The 13,432-nt window shown below is 38.8% G+C and overlaps 1 protein-coding gene across 2 annotated transcripts in view; it reads left to right on the forward strand.

Moving 5' to 3' along the window:
• The first annotated feature begins 13,333 nt into the window (after nucleotides 1-13,333).
• prkn (parkin RBR E3 ubiquitin protein ligase) overlaps nucleotides 13,334-13,432 on the forward strand; it is a 182,388-nt gene continuing 182,289 nt past the window's right edge. For both annotated transcript variants that reach the window (XM_062995011.1, XM_062995010.1), the window contains exon 1: nucleotides 13,334-13,398. In XM_062995011.1, coding sequence (XP_062851081.1) covers nucleotides 13,392-13,398 — 7 coding nt within the window. In that variant the 5' untranslated portion in view covers nucleotides 13,334-13,391. The remainder of the gene's footprint in view (nucleotides 13,399-13,432) is intronic.

The following is a 13,432-nucleotide window of genomic DNA, read 5'->3' on the forward strand; positions in this document are numbered from 1 at the left end:
TTAAGCTGAACGCCTGTGATCTTCGATCCCTCAGACGGCACTGCATCAAGAACCGCAACTCAACAATAGCTGATATAACCACATGGTCAAAGGATTACTTTGGCAAACCTTTGTCAAGCACTACAATACAGAGTTACATGCACAAATGCCACTTAAAACTTTACTGTGCAAAAAAGAAGCCTTATGTTAACCATGTCCAGAAGCGGCGTCGACTTCTCTGGGCTCGGAGGCATCTAGGATGGACCATCACACAGTGGAAACATGTATAGTGGTCAGATGAATCAGCTTTCCAGGTCTTTTTTGGAAAAAATGGACGGCGTGTGCTCCGGACCAAAGTCGAAAAGGACCATCCAGACTGTTATCAGCAACAAGTCCAAAAGCCAGGGTCTTTCATGGTACGGGGCTATGTCAGTGCCCTTGGCAAAGGTCATTAACACTTTTGAGATGGCAGCATTAATGCAGAAAAGTACATTGAGATCTTAGAGCAACATATGCTGCCTTCAAGACGTCATCTTTTCCAGGGACGTCCATGCATTTTTCAACAAGACAATGCAAAACCACATGCTGCACACATTACAAAGGCATGGCTGCGGAAGAAGAGGGTACGGGTACTGGACTAGCCTGTCTGCAGTCCTGATCTGTCCCAAAAGAGAATGTGTGGAGAATTTTAAAACGAAAAATGCAACAATGACGACCCCGTACTGTTGCACATCTTAAGACGTGTTTGCAGGAAGAATGGTACAAAATTAAAGCTGAAACACTAAATCACTTGGTATAATCGGTGCCAAAACGTCTTTTAAGTGTGGTGAAAAGGAATGGCAACATTACAAAGTGGTAAATGCTTTACTGTCCCAACTTTTTTTTAGAATGTGTTGCAGGCCTGAAATGCAGGAATGGATGTTTATTAATAAATAAAATAAAGTTGACCAGACAAAACATGAAATATCTCAGGGTCATCCTGTCTGCAATCAAATAAAAGTCAAAGTAAATGTAAGAAACATTTGTTGTGTTTTTTTATTCTTTGCATTTTCCGTGCTGTCCCAACTTTTTCTGATATGGGGTTGTAATAAAATTGTATCAAAGGTTTCCACATGCCTTTCAACTATCTGAAAACGACTACCACAACTTGGAAAAAGTCATGTGAGAAATGTTTTCATTTTGCTTAGTTCTACTTTCTAAACCAATTACTTTAAAATGCTCTAAACCCTTTCAGCTGAAATGACATAATAAAAGGTTTCCATCACTTTTGACATCCCAATTATCCATTCCATACACTCTAAAATGATTTGACATTTGCATTCTGAAAAGCACACAGTAAAAAAAATCCAGAATTAGTGGCACCTTTTGACAGTAAAAAGATGACAGGTCAGCTAATGACAGTGTCGTATTTATGGATTTGTCTCAAATTAACATTTTCCATAATTACACAATATTAGAAAAGGCCTAAGGTAAGATGACGACATCCGTCAGCACTCTGTGGGACAACAAAAAGGCACAAATGCAAAAAATATCCTAGTTTTTTTTCAAATGATAACAAAGACAATTATCACAATACCTGGGGCATATACTGACAATCAAATCCCCTCATTTCAGGGCCAGCGCTGGGGGGACGTGATGGGCTGCCCAACACAAGCAACGGCTATTTTTTTTTATTATCTCTGAACCTGTAACAGGGCGAGCGGCTTCTGCCGCTACCGTGGGAACTAGAAAGCATTTGGTTATTATTTTAAGTAGTATTCACTCTTAGTCTTAGTAACGCCTTGTGTGCGCAGGTTATATAAGCATAACAACCTGTTTAATACACTGCCGTTTGAGTAGCGCAGTGGGCAGAGCGCAGCATGCCTATTTTTCCGCCCTAGGTTCGAATCCCGCTTAGGGCAAAACTAAAGTAACACAAGCAGGGCCGGCGCTATAGGGGCCCCCCCGGGCTGTGTCATTTTAAAGTAATCTAGTTGTTTTTCAGGTTGACTTGGTGGTAGCTTGAGTCTGGGTCACACAGCAACAGTAGACTTGGGATTGAACCTGGGTGATAGAGGCTATAAACTCAGTGAAACCCTGTCCAGAATGAAGCTATATGAAAATTAAATGAATGAATAAATGTATGTTTGTTTTCACTAGAAGTTATATCCAGATAATAAAGCGCCTGAAATCACCATTTCCCTCTAATGGAAAACACGAAAGCAGGTAAATATTAGGCTCTAATCTGTAATCTACTCATTAATATGCAAATTAAATCATGTTTAGTCAATCATTTTATGAAGTGAGTTGGGTTGTAATATGCCGCTGCATACTTGGAGATGCAGAAAACATTTCATTGATGCCTTTTTCAATTTGAATGTTAATGAGCTTTACACCATTTACCGTTTCCCTGGCTTTAACAGCTCCATGTTTTTATTAGACTTTACCCCAAAACAAAGACTCAAATAGAACGAACCAGTTCACGACAGATCTAATCCTGTTTGAAGAAATAAAATCCTTTCATCTTTGAAAGTGAATCAAAAACATTGATATGCATAATGAGATCAGTAATGTGAAATGAACATTTGAACACATTGAGGGAAAAGCATTTAATACTTCTAGTACACAGAATACTTCATATTTGACTTAGTATTTATACTTATAAACAAAGAAGTGGGCATTTTGGAAAGCATAAACAAAGATACCCATATCAAAATGCCCACTACTATTTATTAATGACCATGGATTTGGAATTGGATGTCTATTAAGCTCAAGGTTAAGTGTCCATAAACTTTTGCCCATACACCGACCAGGCATAACATTATGACCACTGACAGGTGAAGTGAATAACACTGATTATCTCTTCATCACGGCACCTGTTAGTGGGTGAGATATATTAGGCAGCAAGTGAACAATTTATCTTCAAAGGTGATTAATTAGAAGCAGGAAAAATGGGTAAGCGTAAGGATTTGAGCAAGATTGACAAGCGCCAAATTGTGATGGCTAGACGACTGGGTCAGAGCATCTCCAAAACTGCAGCTCTTGTGGGGTGTTCCCGCAGTGCTCTCTGCAGTGGTCAGTATCTATTGAAAGTGGTCCAAGGAAGGAACAGTGGTAAACCGGCGACAGGGTCATGGGCGCCCAAGGCTCATTGATGCACGTGGGGAGCGAAGGCTGGCCCGTGTGATCCGATCCAACAGACAAGCTACTGTAGCTCAAATTGCTGAAGAAGTTAATGCTGGTTCTGATAGAAAGGTGTCAGAATACACAGTGCATCGCAGTTTGTTGCATATGGGGCATCAAAAGGGGGACCAACACAATATTAGGAAGGTGGTCATAATGTTATGCCTCATCGGTGTATAGTGTAAGTTCATAAGAACATTCAGACACCACAGATAAATAACATTAGCGCAGTGGACCCTTGACTTACGAATTTAACTGGTTCCAAAGGGCTTTTACCTAACCTTTCTAATGTCTTAAATGGTCTTTTTTCCTATAAAAAGTATATTTTCCCTTAAATCTTAAATTATAGAATATACATTACTGTAATAAACAATAATAAACAATACACAGTAGTACTGTACAGTACATAAACACACATCACATTTCAGTACAGTACGTGTGCTGTACCATACACCATAATACATTTCCTTCTTCTTTTATAAAATGTATCTACCAGAAACAACAATAACTCTCATATTTCTCTATTATTTCCTTCTTTATTTCAATAGTGTTGTATTTTGTAGGTGTAATTGCACAAAAGAAAGAATACTTTACTGAGCCAAGTTCCTTCTTCTCTCTCACTCACTGTCCCCTCTGTCTGATACACAGTGACAGCTACTGACAGGAGTAATTATACAACAACAAATAGTGATTTTTTTTTCATTTTTTTCACCACTGCGCTTCCTCTGCAGTTTCTTTGGGGACATTTTAATATTGAATTTTACAAAATATAAAGAAAACACCGGAAAAACACCGTCCGCTGTCCGAATGTTCACTCACTGTATATATAGAAAGAGAGAGACAGTTGGAGTCAACTTGTTCGTGACGTCACGTGTTCCGCGAATTTCTGTTCGTAATCCGAAATATGTTCGTATGGTAAACCATTCATAACTCAAGGGTCTACTGTACTTCAGGTTCAGGTGGTGCAGCGGTAAAATACTCTAACCCACTACCGCTGGGAATAATTAATAAATAATTAATAAACTTAATTAATAAACTTGTTAGCTATGGTCGTGGCTAAAACAGCCAATTTTAATATATACCATATAGTGTATATTTATCTCATCCATTAATCACTGTATTGTTTATTGAAGGCATTACATTAACATGACTTAACATTGTAAAACTGAGCTTGTTGGACATCCCTTTTTAAAACCATGGGAATTAATAAAATCTGTGGCAGTGGTAGCTCAGTGGTTAAGGTACTGGACTAGTAATCAGAAGGTTGCCAGTTCAAGCCTCACTGCAGCCAAGCTTCCACTGTTGGGCCCCTAAGCAAAGCCCTTAAGCCTTAAAATTATATTCAGTCATAATTGTAAAAGCATCTGCTAAATGCTGTAAATGTAAATCTTCATTCCTCTACTATGAAGGTGTACCCGACAACAGCTTTGCGACAAATTTTAATCTCATTTTCACAATTACCATTGCTTCATTATGGTCAGGGTTGTGGTGATTCTGGCTTCCCTGTAATCACTTGGCACAATGTATTTACACATCTCGGACAGGACACTAACCCATCTTGGGCCCTAAGCCATCCCCGATACGTAGCCAGTCATGTTCATAGGTTGACACCTGACCAGACAGTAGCACCACTAGGGATTTTAACCCTGAATCCCAGCACTAATTGGTTAGCCATTAATCATTATGTACCACTGCACCACCTGAGCAATTTTTTTAAACATACACTATATGGCTAAGCCTTTGGTATGTCCACGATGATATATTTCAGCTGTTTAGTCAGCCATTGCACACTTAATCTCATTGCAAACCTAGGAATGCCCTATAAACACTGGCATTCTTAATGTCATGCAGTGTAGCTTAAAAATGACCTATCTTATTGAAGGCTACTAGACTCATGTAAAGAGCGGCTGTTTTTCATCATTGTTAACAGCATCAATACATTCAATCCAACAGACAACAAGCAACATTATATTAATGACCATGGTTTTGAAATGCTATGACCAACAAGCTCATGTGTCAAGCTCAAGTGTCCACTTATTTTATAGTTACAGTATGAATACCACTGGCATAGAGGAATCACGTCTTGATGGAACTACATACAGCATTTTGCCATCCAGGTGTACACCATAAAATCATATATTCCTTTTTTACATGGATGTCCATGAGAAGGTCTTATGCCTAGTACACACTGCACGATTTTTGCTCGCCGACTGGTCGCCGCTAGATGTGGCAGCTCGGAGGCAACTCAGTGTTCGCTCGAAACCAGGCTCTCAACCGCTGTGTGTGAACTGTTCAACGTCTCAATCCGAGCGGCTCGCTGAGCCAAGTAAAATATCTAGCATGTTAAATATCTGGACCAGTCGTCGACTCAAAATCGTGTAGTGTGAAAATCGTTGCCAGCAGGTTGCAAGTGCCAGCAAGTGCTATGTCAAGCTACAGCCAATGAGAACGCATTGCAAGAGATCCAGTTGTGTTGTGTGAACTGTACAGCGTTCTGATGACTTGAAAAGTCATGAAGTGTGAACTTGGTATGAAATGGCCTAACAAAGATCAAACAATCATGGAAAGAATACACAGAAGATATATACAAACTAGACATCAGTTGCCAAAACACTTTGTTGAGATCTTAACTGCATTAAAAACCTTTAGTGCCTGAAGATGAACTCAGACCACTAGCAAAAAAGAAAAGCAGAGGAATTGAAAACATTGCAATAGATACATTTCAAGATTTTAAAACAGATTCGGTTAAATGCTGGCCCAGCTGTGCCAACAAATCTGAAAAAAAATACACCTAATAGCTGGCAGATGGCAAGAGGTCAGTTTATATCCCAATACCAAAAAAATGAGACAAGAAGCAGTGTGCAAACTGTTGTACAATCTTCCACATATCACACGCCAGTAAAATTATGCTGAAGTTTATCCAACACAGCTTAGAGCCTTGTATTGAAAGAGAACTGCCATATGTTCAAGCAGGATTCAGAAAAGGCAGAGGAACAAGAGATATCATCACAGATGTATGCTGAATTATGGAAAAAGCCAAAGAATTCACAAGTGAAGTCAGCATGTGCTTCGCCGATTACATGCAGCTAAGCTTTACACTGTGATGACCACACACAATTAAGATGATGGGAATATCACATCAGTCTCATACAAAATCTCTACACTAATCAACAAGCCACAATCATGAAAATTTAAATAATAATAATAAAAAAAACACAGTTTCTTTTATTTGATTGCAGACAGGATGAACCTGAGATTTCATTTCATTTATTAATAAACATCCATTCCTGCATTACAGGCCTGCAACACATTCTAAAAAAAAAAAAAGTTGGGACAGTAAAGCATTTACCACTTTGTAATGTTGGCATTCCTTTTCACCACACTTAAAAGACGTTTTGACACCGAGGATACCAAGTGATTTAGTGTTTCAGCTTTTATTTTGTCCCATTCTTCCTGCAAACACATCTTAAGATAAGCAACAGTACAGGGTCATTGTTGTCGCATTTTTTTTTTTTAATTCTCCAAACATTCTCTATTAGGGACTGCAGGCAGGCCAGTCCAGTACCCGTACCCTCTTCTTCCGCAGCCATGCCTTGTAATGTGTGCAGCATGTGGTTTTGCATTGTCTTGTTGAAAAATGCATGGACGTCCCTGGAAAAGATGACGTCTTGAAGGCAGCATATGTTGATCTATGATCTGAATGTACTTTTTTGCATTAATGCTGCCATCACAGAAGTGTTAATGACTTTTGCCAAGGGCACTGACACAGCCCCGTACCATGACAGACCCTGGCTTTTGGACTTGTTGCTGATAACAGTCTGGATGGTCCTTTTCGTCTTTGGTCTGGAGCACACACCATCCATTTTTTCCATTTTTTCACCATCCATCCTAGATGCCTCCAAGCCCAGAGAAGTTGACGCCGCTTCTGGACATGGTTAACTTAAGGCTTCTTTTTTGCACAGTAAAGTTTTAAGTGGCGTTTGTGCATGTAACTCTGTATTGTAGTGCTTGAGGTTTGCCAAAGTATCAGCTATTGTTGAGTGGTGGTTCTCAATGCAGTGCCATCTGAAGGATGGAAGATCACGGGCGTTCAGCTTAAGCTTGCACCCTTGGCCTTTACACACTGAAATTCCTCCCGATTGCCTGAATTGTTTAATGATGTTATGCACTTTAATGCACTTAATGATAATATGCAAATCCCTTCCCATCTTTCTTTGAGGTACATTGTTTTTAAACATTTTAATCATTAGTTGACAAACTGGAGATCCTCTGATTATCTTTGCTCATCAAAGACTCTGCTTTTGTACCAAACCACAATTACAATCACCTGTTCGGAATCGCATCATTTTTTAGTTTTTTCACCCCATTACTAGCCCTAAATTGCCCCCGTCCCAACTTATTTTGGAATGTGTTGCGGGCCTGAAATGCAGGAATGGATGTTTATTAATAAATGAAATAAAGTTGAGCAGACAAAACATGAAATATCTCAGGTTCATCCTGTCTGCAATCAAATAAAATCAAAGTAAACGTAGGGAACACTGTGTTTTTATTTTATTTGCATTTTCCATCCTTTCCCAACTTTTTCTGATTTGGGGTTGTACTACACAGACTGGCACTTGGCAGAACAAAAATGAAAGAACTGGAAAAGATCCTCAGATGTGAATTAGTCTCCCCAAACAAAGATCAAAATTGTCCAGACTCCGGTCTTTTCTGTGGTTATTTGAAAACTGGACAATAGAGAAAAAATAAAAAGCCTTTAAGAAGACTGAAGACCCAAAGAGACTACAAGATGTTCAAAATTAGCACTATCCATATGGTCACAAGGAGTTGAAATTGACCTAATGACACTTGCCATCATGCATCAGACCTTTTCATAGCTGCTTCAGCAATACTACATCTTTAGGTAGGTGGGCCAACTGGGTAAAACCAACTCCAGATGCTACATTCCTAAATGGCTAATTAAAACTGTTTAAACCAATTAAAGAGTCTGTCTTCCATATTAATTTTAGGATTTGCAGTCTTAGGGCTTAGCTGGACGAACAAAGGCATCTGGGGGCAGCCTGTCCCAGGAGAATTGTATTTAATTTCAACAGCACTGTTTTTAAAATTGAAATCCTAGATTCTCCCTGGCAAAGATATTACATTTGACCTAAAGATATTACATTTGACCTTGATTTAGCATTTTTTTCATTCTATCAGGGTTATGTTTCAATTCAGATTTTATTTAATACATTTGATTTAAACTTGACATTTTCTTTAATTATACAAACCACGGATTTCCTCCACATTGCATGTTTTCTGGCTAAGATCTTTATGTCTTTATGTTTATTAATTTATTCATCTTCAGTTGTTTTATTCTGGTAATGGTAACAGGGGAACGTTGGGTCTGGTGCAACACACACACATGTACTCATTAAACCACTCACTCAGTACTAGAAGTATTTAAGAGTAGCCAGTATACCTTCTCCTTCTGGGAGTAAGCCAGAGTAAATCCATGCACATGCAAACTTTACTGTAGATGAAGGTTATTAGGACCCATGTTGCTTTGTGGCACCCACTCTGTTAGCTTTGTCAATTTGCCACCTGTCTTTCTGTTTAGCATATTGATTATACAATCATCACTGACTTCAAGCCTGTATAGAAGTGGTTATATAAAAGCAACAGCTAATGTTAAAACTATAGGTGAGATTACATTTATCCTTCACCTAAACATAAATATTACATTGTTTTTACATAAGTACAAAGATTTGGCATAGGTTATAGCAAGTTTCATGTTTTGTAATCTGTATTAATCAATTGAGACACAAGATGACTGAATGATAGGTTTATTTGTTTAATAATTCTAGTTATATCATAAAGGGTGGCACAATGGCTCGGTGGGTAGTACAGTCGCCTCACATCAAGAAGGTCCTGGGTTCGATCCCCAGGCTGGGCGGTCCGGGTCCTTTCTGTGCGGAGTTTGCATGTTCTCCCTGTGTCTGTGTGGGTTTCCTCAGGTTAATTGGAGACACTGAATTGCTCTATAGATGTATGTGTGTGTGTGTATGCGAGTCTGCCCTGCGATGAACTGGCGCCCTGTCCAGGGTGTTACTTTGTGCCTTGCGCCCACTGAAAAGCAAAAAAAGGACCCAGCACCCCCCGCGACCCTAATTGGATAAGCGGTTAAGAAAGTGAGTGAGTGAGTAATATCATAAAGCTTAGTGATGAAAATATAATATATAAGAGTAAATTCCAGTAGAAATATAGCTTGTAGAAAACACATTTATCCATTTTCATCTGAAAAGGAATCACAGAGGGTCCATCACCACCTCCACTGTGCTTACAAGCAGGAATACACCTTAAACAGATTTCCAATACCAGGTACTACACACTAAACATCACATGGATATGGGAAGAATATACAGTACATTTTATCACAGGCAGTGACAAGTGATGAGGCTTAATCCCAGAATCCCAGGTGCCCAGCAACCAGGTCCTCAGAACCCATGTTGATCACCCACTCAAATTATATATATTTTTGTGTATATATACAGTATGTATAAAGATGAGAGAGGTCTGTAATTTTCATCATAGGTACACTTCAACTATGAGAGACAAAATGAAAAGAAAAAAAAATCCAGGAAATCACATTGGATTTTTAAAGAATTTATTTGTAAATTATGGTGGAAAATAAGTATTTGGTCACCCACAAACAAGCAAGATTTCTGGCTCTCACAGACCTGTAACTTCTTCTTTAAAAAGCTCTTCTGTCCTCCACTCGTTACCTGTATTAATGGCACCCATTTGACCTCGTTATCTGCATAAAAGACACCTGTCCACAGCCTCAAACAGTTAGACTCCAAACTCAACCATGGCCAAGACCAAAGAGCTGTCGAAAGACACCAGGAAGAAAATTGTAGACCTGCACCAGGCTGGGAAGAGTGAATCTACAATAGGCAAGCAGGTTGGTGTGAATAAATCAACTGTGGGAGCAATTGTAAGAAAATGGAAGACATACAAGACCATTGATAATCTCCCTCGATCTGGTGCCCCACGCAAGATCTCATCCCGTGGGGTCAAAATAATCATGAGAACGGTGAGCAAAAATCCCAGAACTACACGGAGGGACCTGATGAATGACCTGCAGAGAGCTGGGACCAAAGTAACAAAGGCTACCATCAGTAACACTACGCCGAGAGGGACTCAAATCCTGCAGTGCCAGGCGTGTCCCCCTGCTTAAGCCAGTACATGTCCAGGCCCGTCTGAAGTTTGCCAGAGAGCATATGAATGATCCAGAAGAGGATTGGGAGAATACCATGTGGTCAGATAAAACCAAAATGGAACTTTTGGGTAAAAACTCAACTCGTCATGTTTGGAGGAAGAAGAATGCTGAGTTGCATCCCAAGAACACCATACCTACTGTGAAGCATGGGGGGGCATCATGCTTTGGGGCTGTTTTTCTGCGAAGGGGACAGGACGACTGATCCGTGTTAAGGGAAGAATGAACGGGGCCATGTATCGTGAGATTTTAAGCCAAAACCTCCTTCCATCAGTGAGAGCATTGAAGATGGAACGTGGCTGGGTCTTCCAGCATGACAATGATCCCAAACACACCGCTCGGGCAACGAAGGAGTGGCTCCGTAAAAAGCATTTCAAGGTCCTGGAGTGCACTAGCCAGTCTCCAGACCTCAACCCCATAGAAAATTTGTGGAGGGAGTTGAAAGTCTGTGTTGCCCAGCGACAGCCCCAAAACATCACTGCTCTAGAGGAGATCTGCATGGAGGAATGGGCCAAAATACCAGCTACAGTGTGTGCAAACCTGGTGAAGACTTACAGGAAACGTTTGACCTCTGTCATTGCCAACAAAGGTTATGTTACAAAGTATTGAGTTGAACTTTTGTTATTGACCATCTACTTATTTTCCACCATAATTTACAAATAAATTCTTTAAAAATCGTACAATGTGATTTCCTGGATTTTTTTTCTCATTTTGTCTCTCATAGTTGAAGTGTACCTATGATGAAAATTACAGACCTCTCTCATCTTTCTAAGTAGGAGAACTTGCACAATCAGTGGCTGACTAAATACTTTTTGGCCCCACTGTATATATATATAAATGCATTTTCCTCCCATTTTTCTTCCAATTTAGTGTAGTTAATTTGTCTTTTTCTGCTGGGGATCCCCGATTTTTTGCAGTTGAGGGCGACCCGCAGGCAGCCCTTAACTAAACCCTTTTCCACCCATGCGCTCTGCACAGGCACCTCTATCTGCCAATCAGGGTCCTTAGCCCCAGTCCTTTGGGATAATTATCTGTGAATTTAAGAGTCAAGAGTGGAACCTTTTGGAAGTAATGGGTCCCATTACATAAGATCTAAAGCCACCACTGCTTTCCACTATAAGAACATCACACCAGTAGTCAAACCTAGTGGTGGTAGTTTTATGGTCTAGGGCTTTGCTTCCACATGATCTGGTTAACTAATGGGGCAATGAATTCTGCTTTCTATCAGAAACTCCAGAAGGAGAATGTCCTCCTGTAAATTCATGACCTAAAGCTCAAGGGCAGTTGGGTTATGCAGCAGGACACAAGCAAGCCCGCCTTTGAATGGCTCAAAGAAAGCAGAGTTTTTAAGTAAAAGTCCTAAATTTAATTCCATTGAGATGCTGTGGCAAGACCTTAAATAGACAAGGCATGCTTAAAAACCCTCTAATTTAGCCTAATTAAAACACTTCTGCTAAGATGAAAAGTTTTGGCAAATGTTCAGTTGCAGTTGTTACTGCCTAAGTTGGCACAACCAGCAATTAGGTTTAAAGAGGCATTTTTTTTTTTTTACATGGGTGATATACATTTAAAAAAAAAATCTTTATATTCAATCAATTGAATAATCAATGCTCAGTTAAAAGCTGCATTTTGGGTTTAATCATGTTGTCACTATATTAAAATTAGCTGGAATATCTGAACTATTTAAATGTGAAAACAAGAAAAAATCAGTGAGGGGGAAATATTGTAGTGTATTTTGTTTATAAATTATTTGTAAGAAAATGTTTGAATACCACTGACATAGAGGGGTTGTTTGTTGGTGGAAATACAGGGTGCAAGTAAACATGATAAAATATCGGTATTGGTCCGATATTGGCCCAATCACTGGATCGGATGTCGGAAGGAAAAAAAAATGTGTAATCCAATTCGATACTGTTGCTTAATGTAAATAACACAATGTAAATAAGGCCATTCAGAAATTAAAACACACTGATCTACTTAAACTTATAGCATTTTTAAAAATCATCTACTACTGCCACAACTAAAAATACTGTTTTACAGCATGTCAACCAAGTTGAGATTTTCCGTTAAAGTTCTGTCACGTTTTTAGATTATTAAAAACCAAAGCACGCTTATTAAAAAACCTGCTGGATTTTAAAGAGGACATCTGTGGCTAAACAGGAAACGGTGTAGTTTGTTTTATTTCATAACACTAATGAATTAATCGTTGAGGATGTGAGATATCTCCAAGTCGGGACGAAATAGATACATTTGTTTATTTTTTTATTATTTAATGGTTTCATTTTTATTGTTTATAAATAATATTTTTTATTATTTATTTCATAATTTTTTCGCTGCCTCTTGTTGACAGATCTAGAATTTTATATTGACATTATAATGTATTTGTTAAATACAAATAAAGTTGCACTTTAAATGTTATTTTAAATGTTTGTATGGTGATGTTAAACAGCCAAAAATGCTGCTAAATGTTTTGTGTGTAAAAGTGAAAATAAAATATTTGTATTAGTGTGATGTTTTAGGTTCAGTATTTATTCCTTTAGAATATTTGTTTCACAGTCTGAGCATTGTTATTTAGATAGCTAGTTTAACCATGGTGCATTGAGACATGTATTATTACTGCTTAGTTGTTTGACAGGTATCGGATTGGTATCGGTATCGGCAGATACTCAATTTGCAGTATCGGTATCGGAATTGGACATAAAAAAGTAGTATCGAGCCAGCCCTAATTTTATTTAGTGTATTATTTTCAACATTTGGTGATTTGTTATTTTTTTACATTTCTGTATTGTCAATTCAATGTGAAATGTAGGCTACAGTTGATACATGCTCTGTATTTTACCGCACTAACGATTAAAATATTCATTACTAAGACTACATTTCCCATAACCCCTTTGGTTTCGCGCATGCTCAGTATGCTAGCAAACTGAAAGCATATCAACAACACACAACATTAAGGCAGCAGTATAAAGGTGGATGATTTTGCAGTCGCAGCATGATCGGTAAGCCGTGACACTCACCTACATTAACAGAACA

The sequence above is a fragment of the Trichomycterus rosablanca genome, chromosome 5 (genome assembly GCF_030014385.1).
Source record: "Trichomycterus rosablanca isolate fTriRos1 chromosome 5, fTriRos1.hap1, whole genome shotgun sequence".
Classification (NCBI taxonomy): domain Eukaryota; kingdom Metazoa; phylum Chordata; class Actinopteri; order Siluriformes; family Trichomycteridae; genus Trichomycterus; species Trichomycterus rosablanca.